This window comes from Myzus persicae, unplaced genomic scaffold (genome assembly GCF_001856785.1).
Source record: "Myzus persicae strain clone G006 unplaced genomic scaffold, MPER_G0061.0, whole genome shotgun sequence".
Taxonomy (NCBI): Eukaryota; Metazoa; Arthropoda; class Insecta; order Hemiptera; family Aphididae; genus Myzus; species Myzus persicae.
Window position 1 is genome coordinate 1 of NW_019100866.1, and position 15,100 is coordinate 15,100.

General features: G+C 29.6%; 1 protein-coding gene across 1 annotated transcript; it reads right to left on the bottom strand.

The window, feature by feature from the left end:
- Positions 1-2,148: 2,148 nt before the first annotated feature.
- LOC111026511 lies at positions 2,149-3,018 on the bottom strand. Its single transcript, XM_022304608.1, has one exon. The coding sequence runs from the start codon at positions 3,016-3,018 to the stop codon at positions 2,149-2,151; it is 870 nt and encodes a 289-aa protein (XP_022160300.1).
- Between the last annotated feature and the right edge of the window lie 12,082 nt (positions 3,019-15,100).

Sequence of the window (15,100 nt, forward strand, 5' to 3'; positions counted from 1 at the left end):
ATCATAAATGGATGCGATGTCTGACAGTATTTTTCTTTTGTTAATAACGGAACCACTTTCGTATGGTGTGACTTTATATTGCAATAGGTCTTCCTTTGGATTCCAAATAAGACCCAAAATTTTTGTAGGACCGTTGTCCAATTCCATAATTAAGTTCTTTTCATTACTATTTGATCCGAGTATACCTTCCAGTAAGATAGGATAATTTGCAGCCCACTTACGTAACTCAAAACCACCTTTACGTAAAATATTTATAACGTCGTCTCTTATACGTATAGTATCTTGAATTGTATTTGCTCCTGACAGCAGGTCATCCATATAGAAATCATTTTGAATGATTTCGGCGGCACCTGGATGGTTTATCAATTCTTCTTCTGCCAACTTGTGTAGACAGCCTGTCGCTAAAAACGAGGCCGGAACGGTGCCATACGTTATGGTATTTAAACGATATATTTGTATTTTTTCATTAGTGCTAGGACGCCACAATATCAGTTGATAATCTCGATGCTTTTCTTCGATCAGGACTTGACGGTACATTTGCTTGATATCAGCCGTTATGACGTATTTATGGGTACGGAATCGCGCCAACAAGGTAACGAGCTCCTCCTGTATTACGGGACCTTTCAATAATACGTCGTTTAGGCTTAGGTTCGAAGTAGTTCGGCACGTGCCGTCAAAAACGACACGTAATTTAGTGGTGGCGCTATCGGTTTTTATTACGGCATGGTGTGGCAAAAAATAATGCTTTTTCGTGTCATATGAATCCACAGGTGACATGTGACCTAAACTTTGATACTCTTCCATGAATTTCACATAATCCTTTTTTAAGGACTCATTTGCATTTAATTTTCGTTCTAATGCCAGAAACCTTCGCAACGCTATATCTAGTGACTCGCCTAATTTTGTCACCGACTCGCGAAACGGCAGACAAACTGTAAATCTCCCGTCTTCTTGTCTTCTTACTGTACTATCAAAGTGCTGTCGGCATAATTTTTCTTCTAGCGAATACGATTTTTCTGGCGGGATTTCTTCCGATTGCAAAAATCTTGAAACCTTTTCTTCCAATCTTAGCATGTCTGTGCACGCGACAAACGACATAATTGATGTGGACGGATTGTTTTTTGCACTGGGCACTTGACCACTTATAATATAACCGAAATGTGTTTCTTGAAAGAATACTCCATTTTTCACTGGCTGGATACGATCGGTTCCTAATACTTCAAAAAATACTGAAGCACCTAAAATAATATCGATTTTTTGCGGCTTATAATATTGTGGATCAGCCAGCTGAATATTTTTTGGAACATTCATGTTGGATGTATCTATATACATTAACGGTATATTATTTGTTAACTTGGATAACACCAAAAACTCAAAGGTTGATTTATAATTAGAACCTAGCGATTCTATTGTAGCATACACCGCAGATGACGATTCTTGTTGAGACTGACCTATACCGACAATAGCACATGATATTTTCGAACGTCGTAGTTTTAATATTTGACATACTTCCTCACTCATAAAATTATTTTGAGACCCAGTATCTAACAATACGCGACACTTCATCAACTTTCCGTCTTTGTTATATACCTTTACTATAGCTGTAGCTAGCAAAACGGTGGCGCACGTATCTACCTTTGATGCGTGAGCACTTATGGACGCGGTTTCCGTTACATTTACATTTGATTTTTCAGTCAACGTATTATTTGTACTGGACTCGCTGGTCGTAGTTGCGAAATTTTTCTTTTTAAGATTTTCTGCTTTCATTAGATGTAATAAACTATTGTGTGGGCGCGAACATTTAGCACAACAACGTGATTGACATTTAATATTAGGATGAGAGCGTAAACAAATTTTACACAATTTAAGAGCATCGATTTTCTTTATGCGATCGTTCACAGACAAGGCTAAAAATGACGGACAACGATAAATTGTATGTGCACCAGCGCAATTAAAACATTTTATTTCATTCGTTGAAACATGTGCAGTTGACTTGTTTGGCCATCTTTTGGTTACAGTACTGCTTACTTGTTGTACAATATCACTATTTGAGGACTCGATTGCTTCTAACACAAGGAATCTATTTTGCAAAAATTCTAATAACTTTTCTGCCGTAGAAATTTCATTCTTTTCTATTTTGCAAAAATTCTAATAACTTTTCTGCCGTAGAAATTTCATTCTTTCCGATACTGTCTCCCATTCGCGCAGGCATTCTTTGTCGAGTTTAATCGTAATTAAATGAATTAGCAACGAGCCCCATAACTTAGGCTGCTGGCCTAACATTTGAAGAGCATTAATATGACCGTTTAGCCCATCGATTAATTGACGCAATTGAAATGACGATTCCGACGTGACAGCTGGTAATCCATACAACGCCTTCGTGTGATTTTGAATTAACACCTTTTTATTGTTGTAACGCGATACTAAGGTTTGCCATGCAATTCTATAATTTTCGGAGGTTGTTCCTAAACATTGCAAGCATTTTTCGGCATCACCTTCGAGTGCCTCACGCAAATAGAAAAATTTTTGTATTTCCGATATGTCCTTATTGTTATGCACAAATGCTGTGAAAATGTCATAAAAGGTTGCCCACTCTGAATATAAGCCCGTAAATTTTGGTATTTGCAACGCAGCTAATTTTACGGGTGTTACTTGGCTACCACTCGCATTATTATTGTTCTGACTATTGCTTTGAATTTCACTATTTGCAAAAAGATAACTGATGCTGTGCTCTAATTCTTCTTCTTTTATTATTTTTTCGCAATTCGCTATAGCTTTATAATACACATTTTCGACTTCAACGCGGTAATTTTCACTATCCTCCGATACACCACTTTCTTCTTCAATCGACGACTGAACTTCCTCAAAAGCATCAAACAATTCTTTTAAACGATCCTTTCGACTTTTTATTTGATTAACTTCGAGGCTACTCCGGTCTCCTAGCGTGTAACTTAAAATACGCGTCATTTGGCCCTTTAATACTCCGCGGCGATTTACAAGCACTGCCGGATCACCCATAGTAAATAATAATTAATTATTCAGATTTAAATAGACTACTTCGGTAAGGTAGCGCAAATTCAGTTGAATTGTAACGACTAAAGCATAGAAAAGGAACACTGTTGTATCTATTCGAGGAGTTTGCCTAAGGTACTTATAATTAAATCTCTGACCTTTTTTAATCGACGTTTGATCTGTGTTGAGTTGATAACCATGGACAATTCAATTTCTCACTGACCGACAGAATGAACTAAAAATCGTCTGATGGAACTGCCCGCAATAGCTTCAATTTTACAGCTGAATTCAGATGAATAACACTCATGTATCAATATTATAAACACAACGTGTGATGCGATTATGCGATATCAGATATTCGATGTAAACAACTATACGCGATATGATTTATCAATATACGACGCGACACTTGTACGCGGCGACGGTACGACTACTATGACAACGTTACATCGACTCAACGCTTGTACGAATTTCGCTATAACGAATAACGATTTACGAATTAAAACCGATTTAACGAGAAACCAAATATGACCGCGATCGAAATACAGAATCAACTTACGAATTACGATATAGATGCCACGACGCGTTGCGGTTCGCACAAACGACTTATTCACGGAAACGAAATGAAATATATTTTATTTGACATAAACTAAAACGAGTCCATGACATACGATTAATTTCTTTCTTTAATTTTCTTTTATGCACGATAGGTTGCAAACAACGCACTATTTGTAATTAAGATTCACAGGTTAACGATTAGCTTTTACGATAAATACTTTATTCGACCTTTATATTATTAATTTGAAAACAACAAAAGAACGCACTCCGCGAAATGTGAACACGTGTTTTCAACTTAATACGCGGAACGTATCCGGCTCGAAGGACCATGTTATCTTTCGCAATGTTTTACGGTTGAAAACCGTAGGCAGGAATAAAGTATATTTAAAATGAAAACCACAGAATTTACTTTACTCGAAAAACTTTTATTTTTCTTAAGTGAATATACATTTTAATGAGCGCATTTTCTTTCGAGTACACAATGAACAACATAAACTAAATGTGGACTGTATGATAACGATATTGATAATATTATTACTGATTGAAGTTAGGCTATACTCGAAATCAAACATATGTAATATAATATATTATGTATGTCATTTTGTGTCTTGAATGAAAAAATCAAGTAGATCTACGATATCGAGCTTTAAGGAGGCGTATTCAAAGGCGTCCAACGTGAGGACCAATAACGACACGGTTTCAATTGCCGAACTGCGGCTGCGCGATCACAATAACCTCCCGCAGCATGTAGTAAACGCCTACAACTTGTAGTTCTCCAAGCACTGACCGGTTATGTAAAATGTAAATATTATATTAAAATATTGCATTTCAAAATTAAATAAAAATATAGGTATGTTAAATAGTTAAATATAAGTATTGTCAATATATAACTATAACCGTAGGTAACACGTATAAGATAAAGTATATTTTTGTACTTTGTGACATCTTTACAGGTACGTCGAACTCCCAATCATTTATTGTTACTAAGATATATATTTTCTAAGGTTTCCAACAACGTGATATTGGAACGTATATAAGGAAACGTTATCTAAAAAAAAAAATATGTATAAAACTGCAGTTTTAATACATGCATGAAAAATGGCAAATAAATTACAAAAATTCATCAAAATTCCAAATATAAATTAATAATATTTTATATATGAAGGGAACTATTTGCATTTTGAAATTTTATTGAACTAGAAAAAATAGTTGTGAAAATATACTCGAAGAGATAGTAGGTACCTACATCAGAATGATATTGGGATAGAGATTTAAAATATGCACATTCCACCATTGTCGTGTATACTTAATAGTCGACTTATCGGTTATAACAATAAATGACTAATAATTAATTTAATATTTAATATTTGATATTTTGGATTTATCTTTACGTGAGACTGTGTGAGTATTGAGTGTGTGAAACGAGCTTTTTTTTTTTTTGTGTGCAAATGTGTGTTAATATTTTGTTGAACATTTGCTTCAACAGCTATCTATACTACATTTTTCAGTATTTTGAGAGTAAGTACCAACGTTTTGAGTACACAATGTTGAGTCAACATTGATGTAAACATGTGTCTCACACATTAACTAAACTTTAATTTTTATTATTTAATTTTTTTAAATTTATAATTTTTCATATTTCAACATTTGAATAAACTAAAAAAAGTGAATAATCAAACAACCATTGAAAATTATTAGGTTCAAACGAACCAACTAAATTTAAGATTACAACGTACAAACATTGGAGTCAGCCGTAGTAGATAATAAATTTATCTTGCATTTCATAATATAAAATAACAATATATATAACGTTTATTCTTTGATATAACATGACATTATACTTTATAGTACACGTTAAAATGAACATAATGAATGATAAAACTAAATTAAATTAAACTGAAAAAAATTCGTAGTGTAATTCGACGCTCCACTGTATAGGTACTCGCATAGACGGATCTTTAAGTGAAGATTAGAAGTTACTCTTAATTATTTATAGAATTTCTTAAAAGTATTGAAAAATTGGTTAAAATATTAAATTTATAATAATATATTCGGATATTCCTTACGTAAAGTACATGTTTAAATCTATAGTTGTGTGGGTTAGTTTTGAAACTTAGTCGTTCAATTAGTAGTCTATAACGTTATTAAATAATTAGTACGTAATTTCAATTTGAATAGTTTAAATATTTAATTTTTTAGTAGTGGTAAGACAGAGAAACAACATTTTTATGTTTTCGTAATGTTAATAAGGACCATTGTATTTTTTACATATTGAAAACAAAAATCTTAGAAAATTACTCTGTATTTATTTAGACAAAGATTTTGATTTTGAACTATAGTTGGTACCTATGTCATTTTAAGAAAGTGAAAAACCACAAAAATTATTATTATGAACTATTGTCCTTTGGCTAGAAATTACTCATGATAATATGTTCTTTTAAGGAGTTAAATATATTAATAATTATAAAATTTGCTATCATTATAGTTGTTGATTCTGAGCGGTTAGCGCTGAAGCAATGTTTTTTTTTCTATCTTTCGCCTACTTTTGGGGTAGTAAAAATGCTACGACTTTTCGGAATTATCCCTCAAAACCACTTTGCGTACATTATTGTTCACTTAACAAAATGAAACAATTTTAAATTACTTGGATAGCTACATTTGAGCTCTTTAACAAAAGTTCCAATTTACTCCGTTCTTTGAACTGAAATGGTATAATCTGGTGTGGTATTTAAGGTCAAAAGTACAATTTTTAACAATAAACCAGTGGATAATGAAATAATTAACCATTCAATAATTATTAACAAATTAAAATAAATAAATATATTTCCTAAAGTTGCTTTTTTGCGTAAAACTTGTGTATTCCATTCTATGCACAAATTCCGGGTTGCTCGAAAAATTAAATTATTCAATGGATCAAAGCTGACTAAACTATGTTTTAAATATATGTTCAGCATTTTCCATCGAATTCAAAATTTATTTTTTTTATATTTGAGTTTAACTTATTATACACGGTGGATACAGTCTTGGATAGTATTCCGAATACTATTTGGAATACTTTCAAAATACTTATCTCAAAAGTATTCTGAATAACTATTTAGAATACTTTTTAAAAGTATTTTATCTAAGTCTGTGGTCTCGTGTATAGCTCCTCGTGTTTCACAACTGGCGAAAAAATCGGTAGGCTTGAGTTATGGCGGATAACACCGAAATAATTAAAACACTATTATGGAAAACGCCAAGTATTTATCAGAATAGTATGAATGCAATAATTGTGTAAATTGTATATATTAAATTTAAAATACTTTTTTCACTTTCATTAAAATTAAATACAACTAATAATGCATGGGTAACGCTAAAAATTAAATAGATTTTAGGTGCTGAACAGATGTGAAAGGATGAATGTATTGATTTTATAACTGGTACTATTCAAAATTGAATTGTTGTTCAAACTATTTACAATGTTTATAATATAATTTGATAAGTCACCATCGTCAACAAGTTAAATTTAAATAATACTTAAAACAACAAAATAATGTTAACAATCAAAATTAACAAAAAACACAAATAAGTAGATACAAAGTAGCTGGCGGGTAAAATAAATATAATATAATATAATTTATGATTAATAATAATTATTTCGTATACTTTGCTATACTATTTAAAAATAATATTGTCTGAAGTGAATTTAGTTGGTATTACAAGATACAGAAGGTCAAAATTGAAAATTCCTTATAGTTTTCAAAAGTAACAGGGAAAACAAACAAAAAATAAGAAAAAACGAAGATTTACGAATTTTTCGAAAAAAATGATTTTGGTTTTTAGTGTAATAAATTCCATATAGATAAATAACATTTTCACTGAATGTTTGTGTGACCATTTTCTATATACACCATGTATATATATTTTTACTCGTGTTGAACTATTTATAGGCGTATGAAATGTTCGATTATAATTTGTATTTTTTACTAATGTCGATAAAAATGTTTTTGTCAGTCAATAACTTGAAAATGTAATACAAAAAACGAAAAAGTAAAGTTCCTCGAAAATTGTTGTCTGTGGAATTAGAAGATAAAATTGAGGGTATATCCACAATAAGAGTGTCAAAATGTTCGTTTTATATATAATATTTTAATATTTAATACAAGATTTCTTATAAGTTTGTCTAAATTTGTCAAAAAAAAAATTTTAAAGGAAATTTGAATTAAATTTTTATGAGAGTTTGAAGTTGACATTTTTACAACATTGGATATTCACTCGACTTCTCATGTAGCGATTTTCTTATTTTGTTGTAATTCAAAAACAAATAACTATAGACACTTGAAATTTACACCATATATTATTTAAACAATTTATATACCTTCTTGTTAAAATGACAAGACATTATGAAAATAATAATAGGTATATATGAAATATATTTTGCCTTGTTTTTAGTTGTTTACGAAGATTTTCATTTGTCTTAGTATTTTTTTTTTCTACAAATGTCAATAAAATATTTAATCCAAAGCCCTTGATATATTGTTAAAATATAAGTTAAAAATATTAAAAATGTATACAGCCAAGTTTTTGTTTAGTGCATCACTGATAATTTAAGAGTTATATGTATTAATTCAACTTACCTGCTACCGTATTAATAATAAGTAATGATATTATATAATATTCTAGATTGACATACTTTGTCTACTCATAATCGTCTTTCGTATATAATGCTAATATATCATTTTTTTATTTTATTTATTTAGAACGTCAATTTATAATCTGTTTACAAAGAAAACAATTAGAAAATTCTATGTATTTCATATCATTTAATCCAAATTTAATACCATCCATAACTGCGACTTTCTACACACCTAATGTAGAGCTGAGCCCAATCCACTCACCTACTTTTTTTAAATTGAATACTAAAACTATCAGGCATTTCTTTTGAGACAATCCAAAGTCCGTATGAAACAGGAAGAATTTTTTATGTAAAAACCAGGAACTGTTCGAGAATTAACCTGCTCTTAGAACCATTTTTAACAGAAGCAGTTTGTAAATTAAAATTGTTGAAATACATTAGGAGCTTAGGAAAAACGGGAGCCAAATGGTCTATGTAACAGAAAAAAGTACCTGTTTATTATTTCAATCATATAAAAATCAATAAGATAATAACAACGTTACAAATTTACAAATATTCCTTATAGCTTCTTAGCTTTTTAGCTCCTTATTAGATAAAGTAAAAATATTATTTACATAAAGCTTATTTGGTAAATTACCAAGGTAAAAAATGTGTCAACACTACCCGTGATTGAAACTTACCCATTATTAAGAATATATATATATATATATGTATATTATTATTATATAACCATTCTCTGATTTGTTAAGTTACTATAAAAGTATATTTTTGCTGATAAAAATAAAAAACATTATATAATATCATTACTATATTTACTTTACATTTTACATTAATTTTGTTTAATAAAATTTGAACCATTTGGGCTTAATAAGAATTACTCGTGTGAAAGTAAGTAACTTTAATAAAAATAATAATTTACAATCAAAGAACAATTTTTTTTTATATGATCAATGGGTTAGCACCGGTGTGCATCCAAACTGCCACAGGTCTCATCTCTGAAATATTTTTTGTATTCAAGTAGTGATTTATAATTGAATTCAAGGATAACACACCCATTATAACAACAACGTAATCTTCGCAGTTTGATGTCTACTATACAGCAGAATGAGTTCTCCAGTTTTAAGAAAAACTATTTTTGGTGACTAATTCTAAACATTGAATTTCATGTGTAGAAATAATGAATCATCGATATAGCTACAAATTATTAGATAAGTATGTAAGCTTAATCGTATTTAATTGTTGGAGCCAAATAATAATTATCTGTTGATTGTCGTCGAGAATTATTTACAATTTGATTAGTTACCTATTGTAATTTGATAAAATAAAATAAAAATAATTGTTGCATTAATATTGTAAAGCAAATTAGATGCTAATTATGATATTATGCTATTAAATGTTAAACTCAGTTAGTGTTTAGATAATTTGTATTTATTATCTATATAACTAGTAAAAGTGATATCCAAAGGTTATATTAGTCCCGACCACTGAACGCTTTTAAATGTAATATTCTATAATTTCGAAAAAAAACTGCTTTACTTGTTTACTGTATGAATTGTGATGCATAACAGTATTACATTGTCACTGATAAGTAAAGGGCATTAAAAAGACGAAATATACATGGAAATATTCATGGACATTGGCATATAATAATATGAATTTAAGACTCATTGCCTTTGGGTGGTGTATAATATGATAGTACCTATTCTATGTTAAAAAAACATAATATGTTTAAATATTCCTGAAAATGTATACTAAAATATATATATAAAAAAAAAAAATAACACCAATTATAATAATTTAGTTACTACATTTAATCAATATTTTAATTATTGGGAAACAAAAAAATATACTATCGATCCCGGAAGGATTATTTTTAGAAGTACACATTAGATCAACGGATACATTCTTACGATTTACCACTGTCAGACAGTTATAAAATAAATAGCCTCTGCTGTAAAAAACAAAAATATGTGAAGACGCGGATGGTGGGTTTCAGAAGTCCGATCTTATGATAATTTTTTCATTAAAAGTAGCTGTATATAACGTAATATTAATTACATGAAAGGGTTGAATATAAGATTGTGCGCAGTATATTGGTAAGCTTATTATTTATATACATTTATACCGTAGCAGTATACAATTGTTTGTACGATAATATGTTTTATAAACAATATTGATAAATAAATAACTTTTTTACGGTAAAAGACGTATCAGGTGCTATTTTTGTTATTTTATAAAAGGGTCACCCTAGGAACCTCTTTTACCTATTTTTCATGAGCTTAAAATAATTATAGCAATTTTCATTATACATTTTATAGTAGATTATTCATTGTACCTATTAATGTATAGATATTATGTCATTTATAACTTATTTCATGACTTAAGTACTTATATAATTTATGTTATCGTATGAATGTGAATAAATCGTATAGAAAAATTAATTATGTAGATAATGAAAATAATTAACGGCTCAAACCCGTTGTTTGGAATAAATTATTTACTCTTTCTTTTGAATTCAATCACTTTAAGTTGAGTATTCTTCTAGGTGCGAAATATGTTCGGTTATTTATTTTTTTTAGGGAGTTTCGAGGAGTGCTATTTTTCTAAATGCATAACCTGTGAATAAAGCCTGAGCATAGCTTTGATAATAGGCATCTACATAAAAAAAAGTAAAATGTTAACTTTCCTGTTCTTTCTATATATACGTATAAGCCATCAATATTACAAAAAGTGTTTTTCATTTTAGTAAAACGAAAGAACCTTTTTTTCTAATCGTTAATGTAACTAAAATATTATTTGTATTAATAAGATACAATTGTTGTTTTATTTTTCGAATGCATTGATATAAACCATAGAATTGAGATATTTCGTTTAACCTAGGCGCCTAGCATAAGATTCAAAACTTTATAGTAACTTTGCTTAGCCAATTACATTTGTTATGGTCTACTCTTCGGTGCAGATACTTAAAAATAGCACACAATATGTCACACAATAATAAATTAAAAGCTACTATAAAATATATATAATTTTAAATTAAACCAAGTTATACCATAATGCTAATATCTACAAAATATACTTCGGTCTAAACTTTAAATTATTTAAATTATACAAATCTATGTTTATGTTTAAATTAATATTAATTTTAGTGACTTTTTCACAAGGATGTAACACTATCTTTGTTTTTTTTAATTATTACAATAATCGGAATGAGAAGTAATTGTAATCAGTTTTATATTATATTGTTTGTATTTTACAATATCTGTGCTTTGATAATAATTTATTTATTTTCTTTCAGTAACTACATAACTTCATATATTATATTATCAGTTCAATACTATATACTGTACATTTTATATTTTTCTCTTTAAAATAGCTTTTTATTCACTCTTTTTTTTATTTGTAGTAATACTGTTGTACTTGTATTATAATATTGTACTTTGTATTATGATTTGGCCATACAATTTATTTATTTTTATTGTTCTTGATTAACATCCGCGACAAAGGCCACTGACTACAATTTGCTCTAATTGTCATTTGTTTAGCAACGAAACAATAATATATTTAATTAATCGTTGTTATTAGCGGAGCGACAATCTAAGACGTAATTACAATTGAAATTTTTATTTTTTTTGGGTAAGCGATTTTGTTTCTTGAAGGTTAGTGTTTAGTGTTAAATTTAATAACAATTAATCAATAATCAATAAATTCAGAAAATCAATTCAATCAAGAGATTAAATCAGTTTATAAGTTTGTTTATAATATTTATTTTGCAAATAATTTACTTTTGTGTCTTTATGTTTTAGTGTTCATAATTTAAAAAAAAAACTAAAAGTAAAAAATAATCAGTTTAAATAATTTTGAAATATGTACATATTATAATACCATTAGTATTGTAATTTATGTCGACAAAGCGAGTTGTCAACTAATCGGTCGAATCGGTCGATGAGTCTGTGATGGCTGTCGCCCTGTACGTTTTCAGTTAAACATTATTGTGCTTGGAGAACCACAAGTTGAAGGCGTTTACTGTATGTTGCAGTGGGTTATTGTGTTCGCCCAGCCGCGGTTCGCAATTGAAACCGTGTCGTTATTGGTTCTCACGTTGTACGCCTTTTAATACGCCTTCCTAAAGTTTGATGTTCTCGATCTGCGTGATTATTTCGTTCAAAACACAGAATGACATACATATATTATATTATATAATGGTTCAAATACAGGATATAAGTTAGGTCGTAGCAAATTGAAATACACAGGCGAGACGGTTAAAATATGAAATAATATCGGTAGATATGATGAAATTTTTGCAACTCTTAGGTAACTGCAATATTTAAAAAAAAAATTTGATCGGCGTTTTTAGAAATATCAATGAAACGTCAACGAAGATCAGATGATAATATGTCTTCAGTGCTTTACTTGTTCAAAAGATACGTCTCGCAAGGGTACGTATACGTTTTCAATTCATACAAATTGTATGGGTAGCGGATACTAAAGACAATACGATAAATACCGTACCTTTGCTGATGTATCTTAAAAACTTTTCAACTTTTTATTGCAATTTTTTTGAAGTTATTTTATTGTGCCTTCAAATAACATACATAATCAAACCAGAAATATACAAGTTATTTTTATTAAATTCAAAAAAATTAATAAATGCTGTACATTTTTTTACAATATGCGCTGTTACTAAGAGTTAAGCTAACAGTTGCTGGTCACCTCAGCTGTATAATATTGTTTATTTAGGTTTTACGATAAACAAATGTTTTTATAATATTATATATTAGTATAACAACGACAGTAAATAAACATTGCGATACATTATCTATATATATAAAGGAAAGTTACTTTAGCAATAGTCAACGCAGAGCCGAACCTATTTGAGTTATCGAATTGAAATTTTAAGGATGGATTAATATTATAATGTCGAGTTCTACCAAGAAAGGATTTTTCAAAATTTTGATTTTAAAAGGTAGAAGTTGGCACAAATAAAATGTTTACGTACAAATTGTATAACTAAATACATATTTTACAACACGGCGTCGAATCCACTGGTGGATTGTCTACCTAATTAGCTGCAGTACATTGTCTGCGATCCGACGAAGTCGAATCGATTATTTAGGTACCTAACTTTAAAGTAATCGATTTTCACTTAAGGTGACTCAATTGATAGACATTCAAACACGGATTTCAAATTTTACATATGATGAGAAAGAACCGGACATACGACGGGGATCCGTATTATTCAATTGCCGATTTTCATAGGTAATGTGAGATTTCTAGACACTGAAACTGGAATTTCAAACATTCCCGTGTTCGAAACTAGACGTCCAAGCCTTATCAAAAATCCTTATCACCTCCTCGATTTTTGTTCTTTACATGACGTAAACAGAAGCAACTTTTATAACATAAGTCGAAGTGACTACTTTTATAAGTAATATATACATGTTATTTTGATTGTATCTATACGTGGGTTAAACGATCAATAAAAGAATAAACTAAATAAGGCTAATGTTCATTAACCATAGAATATTCAAAAGAGTTTGCGCACAATTCAGTATACTAATTACTATATTTAGGTACCTATTTTATTAATTAATTATAAAGAAAAAAATTACATATTATATAATATGTCATTAAAGAATAATGAACCAATGAAAAGTAATGTTTTCCTTGTCTTTATTTTCCTATAGTCGAGGCTTTTTTCGGAATACCATTTTTAGAGCATGATTGTAGAGACTCAATTGTGGGAGGGTACTTATATCGTGTATATCTATGTAATTATAAATATGAAAATAATAACCACGTAGTATTTAGAGGGGGTGGGGGGTATCCCAACATTACGATCGCATCACTAAGTTTTCATTTTTATTCGTAAATTATTCAGTATAGCCAACAGGTTACAGACAATTCTATACGTTTATTACCACCCGTCGGAAGCAGTGCTCCATTTCGTCGACCAAAAACGGCTGTGTGCTGTAAGGCTACTATGCTGTAAACCAACTTCGCTAACAATGCACCATTCGTTCGGTGGCGAGACATCGTAGTCCCGTCAAATAATGTGCGAGTGCCGAGTGGCGAGTGTACACGCACAGATTATCAAAAAAAAAATTTGAGATTCCCGAGTTATATCTATTGTAGTTTGTAATGTATATGTGTGAAGTATGTCCATAAATCAGGGCAGCACATCACTTACAATCTATTTACAATCTATATATTTTATTATAACTCACATTTAATACAGTCATACAAAAATAAAACAATACAAATAGACATGAACTTGTTGCGCGCGTGTGTGTGTGTGTCGATCGGTGGCGGAGTGCTAGGTACACGGCGTTTATCAATACCTATGCCATTGGCTTGGACAGAGCCAGCTGATTCCTATGCAAGTGAAATAGGCCCAATTACAATATTATTGTCTTCACGGGTACGATATGTATATAGGTATTGTGGCCTTTGCGAAAAAACTGTATTATCAGAAGATGTAATCAAGAAAGGATTATAAAATGCAGTAAAAAAAATAAGCTGCCGTTTGATTTCGGTATTTATTTTAATAGTTCAATAGTTCATATTTAAATTGTTTTAATACCGTGAAATAATACAAAATAGGTAGTAAGAGTACCCTACAAGTAAGGTGACATTTTTTAGTTTAATTATTTATTTTTCTCATATCAGTAACTACTGCAATATATATCATTGATAAATTAATTAGTTTTACAAAAATTAATAATTATAATAAATACCATAAATGTAATATTTATTATGATTTAAATTTGAAATATATTTAAGTATAGATACTTATACTTAGGTATACACTAAACTATTGTTATACTTGTGAACATTTAAATCGATATCCATAATTTGATTGTATTAAAAGTACCGGTTTTATTTTTCACTGTTAATCGCCTAGTTTTCGAGAGTACC

Excerpts from the sequence above, each read along its gene's own strand:
- LOC111026511 (XM_022304608.1), bottom strand. The coding sequence starts at position 3,018 with ATGGGTGATCCGGCAGTGCTTGTAAATCGCCGCGGAGTATTAAAGGGC.